The 13,749-nt window shown below is 49.1% G+C and overlaps 1 protein-coding gene and 1 long non-coding RNA gene across 2 annotated transcripts in view; one reads left to right on the top strand and one right to left on the bottom strand.

Annotated features, from left to right (window-relative positions):
* Positions 1–566: 566 nt before the first annotated feature.
* On the bottom strand, positions 567–7,644 carry HSPB1 (heat shock protein family B (small) member 1). Its single transcript, XM_077311421.1, has 3 exons — positions 7,193–7,644; positions 3,441–3,504; positions 567–918 (listed from the first exon to the last, which is right to left on the bottom strand). The coding sequence occupies exons 1-3, from the start codon at positions 7,581–7,583 to the stop codon at positions 729–731; spliced, it is 645 nt and encodes a 214-aa protein (XP_077167536.1). The 5' UTR covers positions 7,584–7,644; the 3' UTR covers positions 567–728.
* The window catches only part of LOC143824294 (uncharacterized), a 27,513-nt gene continuing 18,718 nt past the window's right edge, over positions 4,955–13,749 (top strand). The window contains exon 1 of the long non-coding RNA XR_013226747.1: positions 4,955–5,089. This is a non-coding gene — a long non-coding RNA (uncharacterized LOC143824294). The remainder of the gene's footprint in view (positions 5,090–13,749) is intronic.

Below are 13,749 nucleotides of genomic sequence, written 5' to 3'. Positions count from 1 at the left end.
ATGAGCATCTGGAGGACCACAGGTTGACTACCCCTGGTCTAGGATTGCCAACCTCCAGGGGGGGGGGTACCTGGAGATCTCCCAGTATCGATCTCCAGATGGCCCAGATCAGTTCTGCTGCCTGGAGCAAAGATGTGCTTTGGGGGGTGCACTCCCCAACCCTGCCTTCCCCAGGCTTCGCCTCCAACATCTCCAGGTATTTCCCAACCCATAGTTGGCCATCCTCCTTTTTCCCAGGCAGATCCCATGACCCACGACGTAGGATTACTAGAGATCCTCCAACATGGTGTAGAAGTTGAGAGCAGCAGCTTCTAATCTGGCGAGGCGGGTTTGATTCCCTGCTCCTCCACATGCAGCCAGCAGGGAGACCTTGGCCTCGTGACAGCCCTGATAGAGCTGTTCTCACAAAGCAACCCTATGGATCCGGATCTCTCTCCCTGGCCCCATGAGCACAATCCTTTAGAAACAATTGGGAAAGAATTTGGGGCCCACGAAATACGAAAGGAGGCTCTGTCAAGGTGGAATAATTGTTGCTTTGTTGACTTGACCCCAAAAACCCAAAAGTGTGGGGCACAAAATAGCATTTGCTTTTAATGAACCACTTGGAAATTGTTACAAAGTAATTTGGTGATATGAACACGGAAACAGCCCTATAAAAAGGAATCAATGAGGATCTGAAATGCCCTTTCTCCCCTCCGAGAGACAAATTGCAAATTTCCAGAGGTTGCCTATTTCTTGGATGCCTCCTCAGGCTTCTTGGTGTCTGAGGGAGGGATCTGGGCCCGGGCCTCGAAGGTGACGGGGATCTTGATCTCCGCAGACTGGATGGCTGGTTTGGGCAAGGGGGCTTCCACGGTCAGTGTCCCATCCGGGGAAAGCGTCGAGCGGACTGCGGCAGGATCGATACCAGGGGGAAGTCTGAAAGGGCAGGAAGAAATGGTGAGTAAGCACAGGACAAGAAGGCCTCTGAAGGCACCTCCCTTCCCGGAATATTGTATGTGGGGAGTGTCTGCATTATTTAAAAATAATTAAGGCACTTAACCCTCCCCCTTTTTTGACCATTGAGAACCCCCTGAAACATTCTCCAGGCTTCGAGAAACCCCAGAAGTGGCACAATTGTGCAGAATTTGGTTGAGAAGTGCAGCTGTGGACACGCCCACCCAGGGACCCTCCCCTTCCCACCCCCTCCAGGCTCATCATTGGCCATTTTGGGAAGGGGAGGCAGGTCGACATGACCATATACAGTCACGCCACCCGATAAATGTTTAACACGTTTTTAAAATATATATAAAAAATAATTAATTCTCACCCATTTAGAAAACCTTTCCTCGGCCGTCAAGAAAACCCAAGCTGAGAAAGCCTGGCTTAACCAATCATTCATAGAATCATAGAATCTTAGAATCATAGAGTTGGAAGGGGCCACACAGGCCATCTAGTCCAACCCCCTGCTCCATGCAGGATCATAGAATCATAGAGTTGGAAGGGGCCATACAGGCCATCTGGTCCAACCCACTGCTCAACGCAGGATCAGCCCCAAGCATCCTAAAGCAAATTATTGGTCCACAACATTTTGACTTAGGGAAAAGGTGGCCTTCATTCATTAGGATTTATTTCAAAAGATTACAAAATTATTTCTAATACTAACACTTCAGGGAAATTAGGGACCTTTCTGAAATGGGGCACATCCAGATTTCTCCCTGGACTATAATTATTGAGGGAGTACAGGTCTAAGATGTTTTAAAGGTGGCATTTGTCACCCAAAGACATAAGTAAAATGTCTAATCTATCAGGTGGGAGCTGCTGGAGAGGTAATGAGGCTATAGGTTCTTTTTGACATATGTGGCGATTATGTGGGAGAGTTAAAAGGTTTGGGAGAAATATTCACGAGAAACTGCACAGATTACTCAAAATTATGTTTCCGTCAGACCGAATTGTATGTTGCTAGGTGTTCTTCCTGAGAATTTGCCTGTGTGCGCTCTGGAATTCTCCTACGTGACAACAGCAGCAGACTTCTAATCTCCTCAAGATGGAAGGAGCGAGAATGATCTGACGTGGTCTGATGGACTGAGAAATTAGGAGAATATGCTGGCACGGTAAAATTTACTAACTTGATGAACAGAAGACCCCCTGAACAATTCCGTGAATGCTGGGATGTCTTCCTAAAACACGTTGAGTTACAATGGAATGGACTAAGGTTTTTGTATTAATTTTCTGTCTTTTCCCCCCTGTATTTCTAAATAAACAAATAGATTAAAAAAAAAAAACACCACAAATTTCTTCCTGGATGGTGGAGTTCTTTTTGAGGTGGAACTATTATGTTAGGAATCTTTGCTGGTTTCATTTCTCAGAATCTGAATTGGGCAGGGGGCTGCCCGTGTGCAAATTCGCTCAGATTTTCAGCTTTGTTCGTTCCTTTCCTCATCTCCCCCTCCCCTTTCCATTACAGGCACCTGGATCCGACACTCCAAAGGAAGCAATCTTGATGCACTCCTGCCGTGAGGTTTCTTTCCTTTTGTTTAACGGGTGCAGTGCTGCATCGACAACTGCAAAGAGACCCTTGTAACACAACAGTACATCCAGTGCTTTCTCTTTCGTTTTGTATCGAGGTTTCTGTTTTGTCGCTGTGTGTGTACCTCCGTGCAGGAACATGAATGTGAATCGGTAACACCACGCAGACAGAATGCGGCTGCGGTCTTAAAAGCGATCATATTAGAATTGCTTTTAGCGCCGTGCTTTATCTGTGTGCCTGTGAGCATCGGTAACAAAGGGTGGCGTGGTATGCATGTACAAATGTTCGGACGGGGCTGAAAGCTCTGGCGATTGGTGTTCCGGAATTAGCAATAGAAATTCTCCTGGTTAATCCAGTGTTACAGGGCCATCCTGCAGAGCAGGGGTAGCCAAACTGTGGCTCTCCATGTCCATGGACTACAATTCCCAGGAGCCCCTGCAAGCACTCATGGGAATTATAGTCCATGGCCAACTGGAGAGCCAGAGTTTGACCACCCCTGCTGTATAGAGTTGTCCCAGCCTAGTCTTGTTGATTTCACAGGGTTCAGACTTATGTGACCCGACATCAGATTGCGCTGTTAAAAAGAGAAGTGAGATGATATGCTAATTGTCCCAGGCTGCATAACAGATACAGATTGGGGACTGTTTTTTTTTTCCTATTAAAGGACAGCTGACTCTCTCGGTCCTACCCACCTCACAGGGTGTCTGCGGTGGCAAGAGGAAAGATAGGTGATTGTAAGCCGCTTTGGGGCTCCTGTGGATCATAAAAAGTGAGGCACACACAAAAAAAACAACAGCCCCTATTCTCTTCCAGGAATCTCAAAGCGGCTTACATTCGCCTTCCCTTTTCTCTCCCCACAACACTGCTCAGTTAGAACAGCTCTGTCAGTGTTGATAAAAAGCCCCCTTCCTTCACCATCCACTCTACTTACGTGTATTTTCTGGTAAAGCACCTGGAAATGAACCCGTGCTCATCTTGTCTTTCTTCATGCTTGCCTAGAGGAGGAAAGGAGGCAGATGTTGTTAATGAAGCAACCGATGCCACTCTGTTATGAGTGATAATTATTCTCAAGCCCTAGACTGACAGGTCATTAGCTTCATCCAGCCTAGGAGTGAAAAGACCCTGTTATTGTATCCTTCCAGCATTTCTCCATGAGTCCCTTTGCTTTTGAATTTTGACTTAATCGGAAGATTTCCTCTAACGATCCAAAGTGCACGCAGCTCTTTCAGTACACCGTCACCAGCGAGGTTAGAGCAGGGGTCCCCAACTTCCGGGGGTGTGGCATGGAGGCATGACCAGCTGGCCTCACTTCCGGGCTCCTTCAAAGCCTGAAAAGTTATTGCAAGGGGCCCTCCATGATCAAAAGGATGAAAAAGGCTGGGTCAGAGCAGGGGTAGGCAAACTGTGGCCCTCCAGATGTCTCTGGACTACAATTCCCACGAGCCCCTGTCCAGGATGGGGCAAGCATGCTGATAAAAGGCCCTAAAAATGGGAGCCCACATTGATATTGTTTTTACATGTGGCGTTCAAATGATGTGCGCCTATGCTCACACACGCTGGGGAACTGCAGACACACACATAAAGGAACCTCGATAACACACTGTATTAAAGTCACCCCACCACTGTTGTGGTTTCCCAACATTATATCAACACTGGTGTGTGCTCCAGTAATGGAGAAAGGAGGAAAGGTCAGGCACAAATCAAATGTGCTGAGAGTTGCTGAGATGAGCGCATTGTTCCTGTTTAGGCCCGTGGTCTGAGAAGGGTCTCCTCCTGAGGTTTCTGCAGACCAAACTTCTCCTGAAAAGAACAGGAGGCTAGGATCTAGTCCCCTCCCCCCGCATCAGTTGGTAACATCCATTGGAACTGCTGTTTTCCCATCAAGACCCATCCCTTCCCTCTGAACTGCCTTCCTCTCCATTTTGCTGAGTGTGGTTGCCATGGTTCTGTGGCCACACACTGATGGATTTTATGCGTTCATTAATATTTCAGACAGGGATGAATGGGAGGATGTGGGGGGGGGGATCTTGCAGGGAAAGAAAGACTAATGCATGAGCAAAAGGCTGGGGTCTCCCCCCCCCCCCTTCCCAGGATGGTCCAGGGTGGAACTGGGGAAGAGGGGAGCCACAGAATTGAAATCCCTTGGGGAGGGGAAAGGGAGCTGGAAGCAACCCATGAATAATTCATCACGGAAAATTTCGTGGGGGTGGGGGTGGTGGAGGTTGACACCCACTGGTGAGCAGGAAAGGGCTCTTCTGATACCCAGCTTGAAAAGGCGGAGATGGGAGTCTTCTGCCCCCCCCACCCCACGTTTCCCCTCCCAATAATTTGCTCAGATGGACTTGGCACTTGATCAATTGCATTGATTTTAATCAGAGCTCTCGTGCGCCAGCTGCGATCCAGATGGTTCCAGGGGCTGGGGGCTGAGAGGAAGCTCCCTGTGGGCTTTTTGTCTCCTTGTTGCCTGGCTTGGGGGATGCAACCTAAGGGGGTTCTCTGGAAGGAGAGAGAGCGGCCTGTCTCAATAAGAACACCTAGTGAAGGCAGCACCTCCTCACCTGTACTCCATCATCGATACAGGTAGGTAGCCGTGCTGGTCGAAAGCAGCAAAACAAAGTTCCAAGCCCAGCAGAACCTTTTGAGGCCTACAAAGCTTATCAAGGTGTGTGCTTTCGTGTCCATGTGTGCTTCTTCCTCTGAAGCTATCTGAAGAAATCTTCTTGCACACAAAGTCTTATACCTTAAGAGCCAGCTTGGGGCAGCAGTTGAGTCGGGTTGGATGAGTTATGGGTGAGTCTTTGGCCACTCACAGTCCTGTCAAGCAGCCATGTTTGGTTTATCTTTGAGGACCAGATGCTAAGGCCAATCTGGTACATTCCGCCATCTTGATCTGCTTGGGAATTTCGCTGAACTCCCTCATGGGCCGTCGGTTGGAAACCGAGGGCCGAACCAGACATAGTGGGTCCCCCTGCTGGACACGGATTCGCCTTCTCCATTTTAAAGCAATTTCAAAATACAGGGAAGGCCTTGTCCTGATTGTGTCTATGGTGTGTCATGCTGACGTGCTCTGGTTCCCCTCCCACACACCTTTCCAAGGGCCAAAAGAGCTGCGGAGGTTGGGGACAATTTTGGCCATTTCAGCACTTGAAACAGCATGCGGAGGTGGGGGCTCACCTGATTGCCTTGTTCCGCTGTACTGCAACCTTGTGACAGTTTTTGGTTAGCCATGTTAGGCATTAAGATGGCACCAGGTCCAGATTGGACTTGCAGATGTCCTCCTGTCTAGCTTGGCCCAAAGTGGTATCCTGTGAGCTAGTGTGGTATCGTGGACAAGCCGGAGTGGTGTCCTGGTTAAGAGCGGTGGCTTCTAATCTGGCCAGCTGGGTTTGATTCCCTGCTCTTCTTCCACATGCAGCAAGCTGGGTGACCTTGGTCTTGTCAAAGCCCTGATAAAGCTGTTCTGACCGAGCAATCCTGTTAGAGCTCTCTCAGCCTCACCTCCCTCACAGGGTGTCTGTTGTGGGGAGAGGAAGGGAAGGCAATTGGAAGCCACTTTGAGGCTCCTTTGGGTAGAGAAATGCGGCATATAAGAACCAACTCTTCTTCTTCTTCAATAATATCAGGGCTCTCTCAGCCTTACCCACCTCACAGGGTGTCTGTTGTGGGGAGAGGAAAGGAAAGGCGACTGGAAGCCACTTTGAGGCTCCTTCAAACAGCGAAAAGCAGGGTGTAAAACCCAGCTCTCCTCCTCCTTCTGGTTAGACTAGATCTGGGGGACTCAGGTGTCACTCCCAACTTTTCCATGGAAATTGTTGAGTGACCTTGGGCAGGTCATCCACTCTCAGCTACACTCTAACCTCCCACACAGGGCAAAAGAATAACAGAGGAGAGAAGAACAATATTGGTTGTTTTCAGTCTCGGTTGGGGAGAAAGGCAGGGTAGAAAGGATGTAAAATAAATAAGTAAAGAAAGAAGGACCAAGGAGACCCAGGGCGCTTGTTGGAGGTCCTTGGGACAATTGCATCTATCTCAGGCCAGCCTTCCTCACAGGACTGGGTTCAAGAAGTTCATATGCTACTCTGATAATCCCACTTGCAGAACGAGTGGGATAAAAATGAGATAAGTTGGATCTACTTTTAATCTGATCCTCCTCGTGTAGACTTTATCCACTTCCCCACCGCAAGATGGGAGTCCAAGAACCTGCCCAATAAGTATCCTAATAATTTATCATACAGTTAAGGAGAGATGAAGGAGCTGATTTCTTGTAGCCCGCTTTTCGCTACCTGAGGAAGCCTCAAAGCGGCTTACAATCGCCTTCCTTTCCCCGTAACAGAAACCCTGTGAGGTAGGTATGGCTGAGAGAACTCTGAGAGAACTGACTGGCCCAAGGTCATCTGGCTGAGTGCACATGGAGGAATGGGGAATCAAACCCAGTTCTCCAGTTCAGAGGCTGCTGCTCTTAACACCAAGCTGGCTCTCAATCCGGCTTCTTAAGAAGTTGGATGCACGAGCGAGGAGCAAAAAAAAGATGGAGAAAAGAGGCTTCACGTAGCCCGGTCAGATCCTAGCAAAAACCATTTCAAGGGATGTGAGTGTCCTGCACAGTGCAGGGGGTTGGACTAGATGACCCATGAGGTCCCTTCCCACTCTATGATTCAATGATTCTATGAGGATGGCACTTACCAGTTATCTCCACCACCCCATCCTTGGTCTTCACCACCAGTTCCTCTGGGGCAAAATGGTTGACATCCAAAGCCACTTTCCAGCTTTCTGCCGTCTGCCGAATCTCGGAGATGCCGCTGCTCAGTTGGCGGCTCAGGGCCCGGTTGAAGGCCGGGTTGGTATCTGGCGAGGTGACAATGGGTCCGGCAGCTCCTTGTTCGGGGCTCACGCTGGCCAGAGGGCGGAGGTAGCCTGGCCAGCTGGTGGTCCCCACAGGCCACTTGTACCAATCTTCAGGGATGAGTGGCATCCCAAAGGACTGGTCAAAGAGGCGGCTGCCCCGATGCCAGTCCCGGAAGGGATCCCAGCTGGGGCTGCGGAGAAAAGTGAAGGGAACTTGGCGTTCCGACATGGCTGGGGCTGGAGTCGTGCTCGGAGCTCTCTGTCTGGACTCCGACTGCAGGGAGGGACAGCCGCCAGCTGGCCCTTATCAAACGGCACACGGCTATTTTTGGACAGGCATTCCGAATCTCTATTAATGGAAATTATGTTCAGCCAGGGGAATCATGGATGACTCGTTCCCAGGTGCCGGACGAATTCTCCAGAAGCATTGGTCCCTGCTTTCCCAGCCTGGCTTCTGGGGGTGGGGGGTGGGGGGTGGGGATGGGTGTGGGAGTGGGGAATGCAGACGAATTCCCCTCGGAGATGAGCCGAACTTTCGAGCTGCACTTGCTCCCGGCGGGCTGGACGAAAGCTCAGGCCGAGAATGAGATTTCATTTGGGGAGATTTCACCGGACGCAAACAGAGAGACAGTCTCGTTTTAAGTTTTATTGGCTTATTAGATTGATATCCCCCCCCCCTCTCTCTCTCTTTCTCTTTTTCCTTGGCTTGCCGCATCCTGAAGATGCAAACATTTTTGTCTCCAGGTCTAATTAATTCCATGGTCTGGGACCTCCGAGAGGTCAAATTGCTTTTTTTTTTTAATTGCAAGAGAATCTATTTTTAAAAATAACACAGAAAAAAGGGACGTTGTACTTCCTGTGCCCCGGAAGTCCTGTTCGCAGAGGATGAACTCCCTTTGTTGTCACCCTCTGGGTATTATTCCAGCATTAATTGATTGTATGCTGTGCGTGTCGTGTGGCCAAGGGCTGTCTGGCAGCCAGGGAAGGGACATTTGGAGATGGTTGGCCGTTTCCTGCCTCTGGGTCAGTGTTCCTTGGAGGTCTCTCCTTGGGCTAAGCACATTCTCCTTCAGACCAACCTTCATCCCAAGATTGGGCAGGCAAAATTCCCTCTGGCTCTTTCCATTCTCTTTAAACAGCGGAACCCTTTGGGGGGTGATGGTAGGGCAGTTCATATTAGGCCAAGAACCACCCATTTTATATATTTGGTATATTGTTACCTGCCACAAGCCTACGGGGAGTGGCGGGAAATAAATCTAGTAGTAGTAGTAGTAGTAGTAGTAGTAGTAGTAGTAGTAATAATTGGTAAGATTCTGATGCCCAGCGTCTAATGCAATAAAACTAATCTGAATCTATATTATTATTATTATTGTTATTACACTCAGGTTTTGAATATTAGCATTACAGTTTGCTTGTGTTGCACTATGAGTGTATAGAGGGGCTCTCACACCATTAGGAAGGCCAGCCTCCAGGTGGGGCCTGGGGATCCCCTGGTTTTGCAGCCCATCTCCAGGTGACAGAGATCACTCCCCCTGGAGAAAATGGGTGCTTTGGAGGGTGGACTCCATAGCATTGTATTCCTCTGAGGTCCGTCCCCAAATCCTGGCCACTCCAGGCTCCACCTGGTATTTCCCAACCCAGAGCTGGCAAACCTGCACCCCATGCACATGCATGCACACTGGGGAGCTCAAACCAAGGCACATGAATTGCTGCCCTTGGTGGACGGGCCATCTCAAGGTCAAAAGACAGCTGGCGCAGACCTTCAGCCTGCCTTTGCCTGGCCAAGAACCCAGGGTCCTTGGGCGGAGGAGGGTCTGGAAGGCTTTGGAGGGAAAGAGGCGGTTCTCTCTCCTGCCTCAGCTGCTGGAGACCAACAGGGCCCCTCTCATTCCTCCACCTGCTGTGACAAAGAAGCATCCCGAGAAGCCGGATCGCAGGAAGGCTTAAGACGGGGAAGCAGCTGCCAGACATCTCTCCCCAGCGGATGGATTTTCAGCTCCTGGCAAATCCAGGCCAAGCGGAAACCTGTGCAAAAAAAGGACACTTCCCAGCCTGACTTGGCAAACACTGCCCTGCACCGCCTCCTGCTGGCCAGATGGGTGTACAGCAAGGGGGGGAATAGCAAGGTCAATTCCGCATGGCATTCTGCATCTTTTGGTTTCCAGCCTTTCTCTTGCCCCATTCTTCCCCTTATATCTGATATTTGCCCCGCTGGAAGGAACATAGAGGAAACCAAATCTTTGTACTTTTCTCCTCAGGGAGATTTGTCAATCCCCTTCTGTTTTTTTTCCTTATCAAATTTATATGCTGTATTTAAATGCTACAGTTTGGTGTAGTGGTTAGCAGTGTGGACTTCTAATCTGGCAAGCCGGGTTTGATTCCCTGCTCCCCTACATGCAGCAAGCTGGGTGACCTTGGGCTCCCCACGGCACTGAGAAAGCTGTTCGGCCAGAACAGTGATATCAGGGCTCTCTCAGCCTCGCCCACCTCCCAGGGTGTCTGTTGTGGGGAGAGGAAAGGGAAGGCGACTGTAAGCCGCTTTGAGACTCCTTTGGGTAGAGAAAAGGGACATATAAGAACCAACTCTTCTCCTTCTTCTTCTTCTTCTTCTTCTTCTTCTTCTTCTTCTTCTTCTTCTTCTTCTTCTTCTTCTTCTTCTTCTTCTTCTTCTTCTTCTGCTTCTTCTTTCCCCAAGGGCAACATATAAATTTGATAAATAATGTATATCTTCGGCCGGCAGGTAAAGCCTGTTTTTTTCAGTGGTTCCCCCTTTCCTGCCCAATGTTTTGATTTCTTTGTGTATTTTTGCTCTGGTTTTAATTGTCTTAATGATTTGTTGCTGCTGCTGCTTGGCTGATTTTAAGAGGCAGTTTTATGAGGTCTGCTTTAACTTGGTCGCTGCTGTGCGGGGCCTTGTGAGGGCAGAATGGCAGGGCATAAATTGGAAAAAAATCAATCCAATCAAATCAACCATGAGGTTTTTGCCCTAAGGGAACTGGTGCAGAAGGCCCCATGTTCTGGCCATGATCTAAATCACCTTTTACAGAGAAACTCCACTGCGTTTTCTCATCCTGAGCAACTTCCATCTTCCACTCCAACCTGGTACAAAAGGGTTTGCTCAGTGTGCTCCGTTATGAGTTGCTGCTCTGGAGTGAACTTCCAATGAAACTCTGACATGGGGAAAGGTGTCATTCTGCCACGTCTCTGAATCAGGTGTGACTGGAGCATTCACACCTCCCCCACAAACTAGACAGAGAATGAGGACTCATTCTTCAGAGGAGGCAATCAATTGTGTCTCTGCATGAGTTATTGCTCTGAACCCATCATCTTTTACCTAGGAGCCATGTGCTCATACTGAAATTCAGAGGTTTACTCATGCCAATTTTTTCAAATATTGAGTGTTATATCCACTCCAGGATATTGCGGGGGAAAGATAGGGTCACTCCGGATCAATCCTGCTTGTTGCAGAGGGAAAATTTAAATCACCCCAAATCAAAATGGAAATCGCATTCAGTGTAGATGGCAGGGACTGAATTGACCTGGGATTGGAATAAAAGCTCCGTGCAGATTCAGCCCTGTGAAGCAGAACGATTCTTTCTTCCCTTATTCACCAGCAGTCAAGAAAATGAATCTTTCAAAGTGCAAATAGGCCTCATTTTAAAACAACATGCAAACACACCTGTGTTGTAACTGTCAGATTTTGGGGGAAGCAGACAAAAGTCTGAACATTGGATTCGCCAAATTGTTTCTGGACCACTGAACCTTTGGCAATGTTTTGAGAAACTGAAACCATATGTCATAGAGGGGAAGTGGGAGAGTCCGTTACAATATATAATGTATATTATTTTATTATAATTGAACCAGCTCACTGAATCTACAGTTTGACTCACAATCCAGAGAGAGAGAGAGACAGAGAGAGACAGAGAGAGACAGAGAGAGAGAGAGAATATTATTGGAAAGATTCCTCTACAGAATATTTGTTTCAGGTTGTTACCTCTTGCAGAGATTATGAAAGGATGCGAGGAAGACTAGACATTTTTCCCTGATGCATCGTCTTTCTCTGTTTGTCACTGTTTTGGGAATGGGGCAGAATCTCTCACAGGAGCTAGAGGAAGGGGGCAGGGGTCCTCTGCAGGGACCAGGAAAGCCCTCCCTTCCAAACAAGTGCTTTGGAGGGTCTTTCCATGAAGACAGAAGTCCTGGGGTGGGGCTGTTGCTGAGCAGTGGATGGGAAGTGGGCCAGTCCCACGTCAGGGTGTCAGATGAATGGGCAAGAACTGATGGCAACAAGGGCTATTGTGAAGGGTCAGCATGGTGGAGCATCTACCCCAGGGACATGCACCACTGATGCAAAGTGTTCTGTCCATGCAGGATGGGAGATGTGCTCCACAGGGTCCTGAGACATCATCAGGGTGACCTCCCTTTGTTGCTGGGAATGGTGTCTAGGAGAAGGCATGGAAAGCAAGGGTTTCACATTCCTTCACACCCTGCTGGCTCCTGGGTTGCCCGCGTGTCCCTGACAAGGCTCACAGGAGAGTAGAAGAGCTCTGCTCCGCTCCTCTTTCCTTGAAAGTGTGCCTGAGGTGGTACACTCACCTGGACGCCAGAAGGCATCTTTCCTAGAGCTGTCAAATCAGGCAAGGGCCCTAATTTCGATCATGGCTCTCAGGGGCACAGGACAAGCAGCAGACGTGTCAAGAGTGGGGCACCCATGAAGGTGTTATTCTGTCACATAAGTTATTTTGTCACAACTGTATGAAATCTTGGGACATTGAAAATGGTGGCCTGACTCTCTGCTCTCGTGTGACCCACAGAAACAGGACCTTCTGCAGACAGCTGCTGGCTTCCGGCTTCAGCGTTTTGCTGCTTCCGTTTTGGCCTGGCCAGCCTCGGTTTGGTTTTGACCCCCTGACCACACTAGCCTCTTTCATTTGGAAGAAAACCAAGAGGAGGCACGGGTGGAGTCATCTCGAATCCCTGTTTCAGGAGGAGGAGAGAAAGAAGAAAAGAAAAGCCCTCCCAATGCCCTGGTGGTCTGAAATACATTTTTCAAAAATCCCGCCTCCAGATCTGATACCGAAAGGTTCACATTGTCAGTGAGCATCAAACATTGACCCCCCCACACTCCGAATTAGAATGTTGCTTTAAATCTAGGCTGCATCGATTCATCCCTGGGCATTATGCCATAGTAGTGCTATAGCACCCTTGCATAACTGGATTGGCTTGTCCGCACCAGATATATAGCACAACTGCTATAGCACAGCAATAACTAAGTATCCAAGATACGCTGTTGCAGCCCTGGAGAATGTCTTAAAGCATTCAAATTCAAACAGAGAATGGCAAATGCAGCTGCTGTTGGGTCGATGCGTCTGCGTCTAGCTCTTGCTCTCTCCCCAAAGTCTTAAGCGCTTGGTATGAATCCAAGGTCTGTGGATGTGGTGTTCAGAAGCAGAGCCCCCAAAACTGTCTTTACCCTCTCACTTTCACAGATCACGGGTGGGCCTGCTGATGGAGATCCACTTTCAAAGATACCCAGGAATCCACAGAGACCCTTAGTGAAGGACGTTTGACTGTCTTGTTTTTCCACTCCCCAGGGATACTTGCTCTGTAAAATCTGCTTCTGTCACGTCATGCCAGGGCACTAGTCCTCAAGGTGGGTGGGTTTATTATCGGCATCCTTCCATCGGATATCAGTAGCTGCCGATCATTTGGACCTGTCACGATGGTTCGTTGGCAGATTTTTGGGGCTTGCAAAAGTGAACTCAGGTTACCAACCTCTCTCTCTCTCTCTCTGTCTCTCTCTCTGTCTCTGTCTCTCTCTCTGATGAACATGACAGGTGTGCCACAGCCCTGCTGTTACTGGCACCACCCTGCTGGTGGAAAGGTCAACACCAAGTGAACTGCAGATTCTCTGGGATAGCTACTCTGCCAGCCCAAGTGGCCTTTTCACTTACTCTACTGGTTGACCTTATATGCGAGGGAAAAAGAGGTGCTCTCCTTGTACTATAGCAAGGACCCAGGTGGTGTGAGCCATCTGCAGGTCAGTCTGCATTTGGGACAGGTGGCTTCAGAGCGCCCCCCCCCTCAAAGGAGAGATGAGGACCCTTCTGTTCAAGACCAGGGCACAGAAGGGATGTGTAGACTGAGGAGGGTAAAAAGAGCTTCTCTGAAGGCTGCCAGGTGGCCTACCTTCCCCAAATGGGCTCTTGACTTTCTGTATCTGACAGCCTGCACCCACTGAAAAGTGCATGAGATTGGAAGAGTGGCTCTGGAAGCTCTGTTCACACCTATGTGCAAATCATATGCTTCAGCAGTGTGCCCTGGTCCTTTCCTGGTACACTGAGAGATGGTTCACCTTCTTCCTTCCTTCCTTCCTTCCTTCCTTCCTTCCTTCC

This window comes from Paroedura picta, chromosome 15, assembly GCF_049243985.1.
Source record: "Paroedura picta isolate Pp20150507F chromosome 15, Ppicta_v3.0, whole genome shotgun sequence".
Lineage (NCBI taxonomy): Eukaryota > Metazoa > Chordata > Lepidosauria > Squamata > Gekkonidae > Paroedura > Paroedura picta.
Note: the sequence above shows the minus strand (reverse complement) of the source record. Positions and strands in the feature narration are given on the sequence as shown.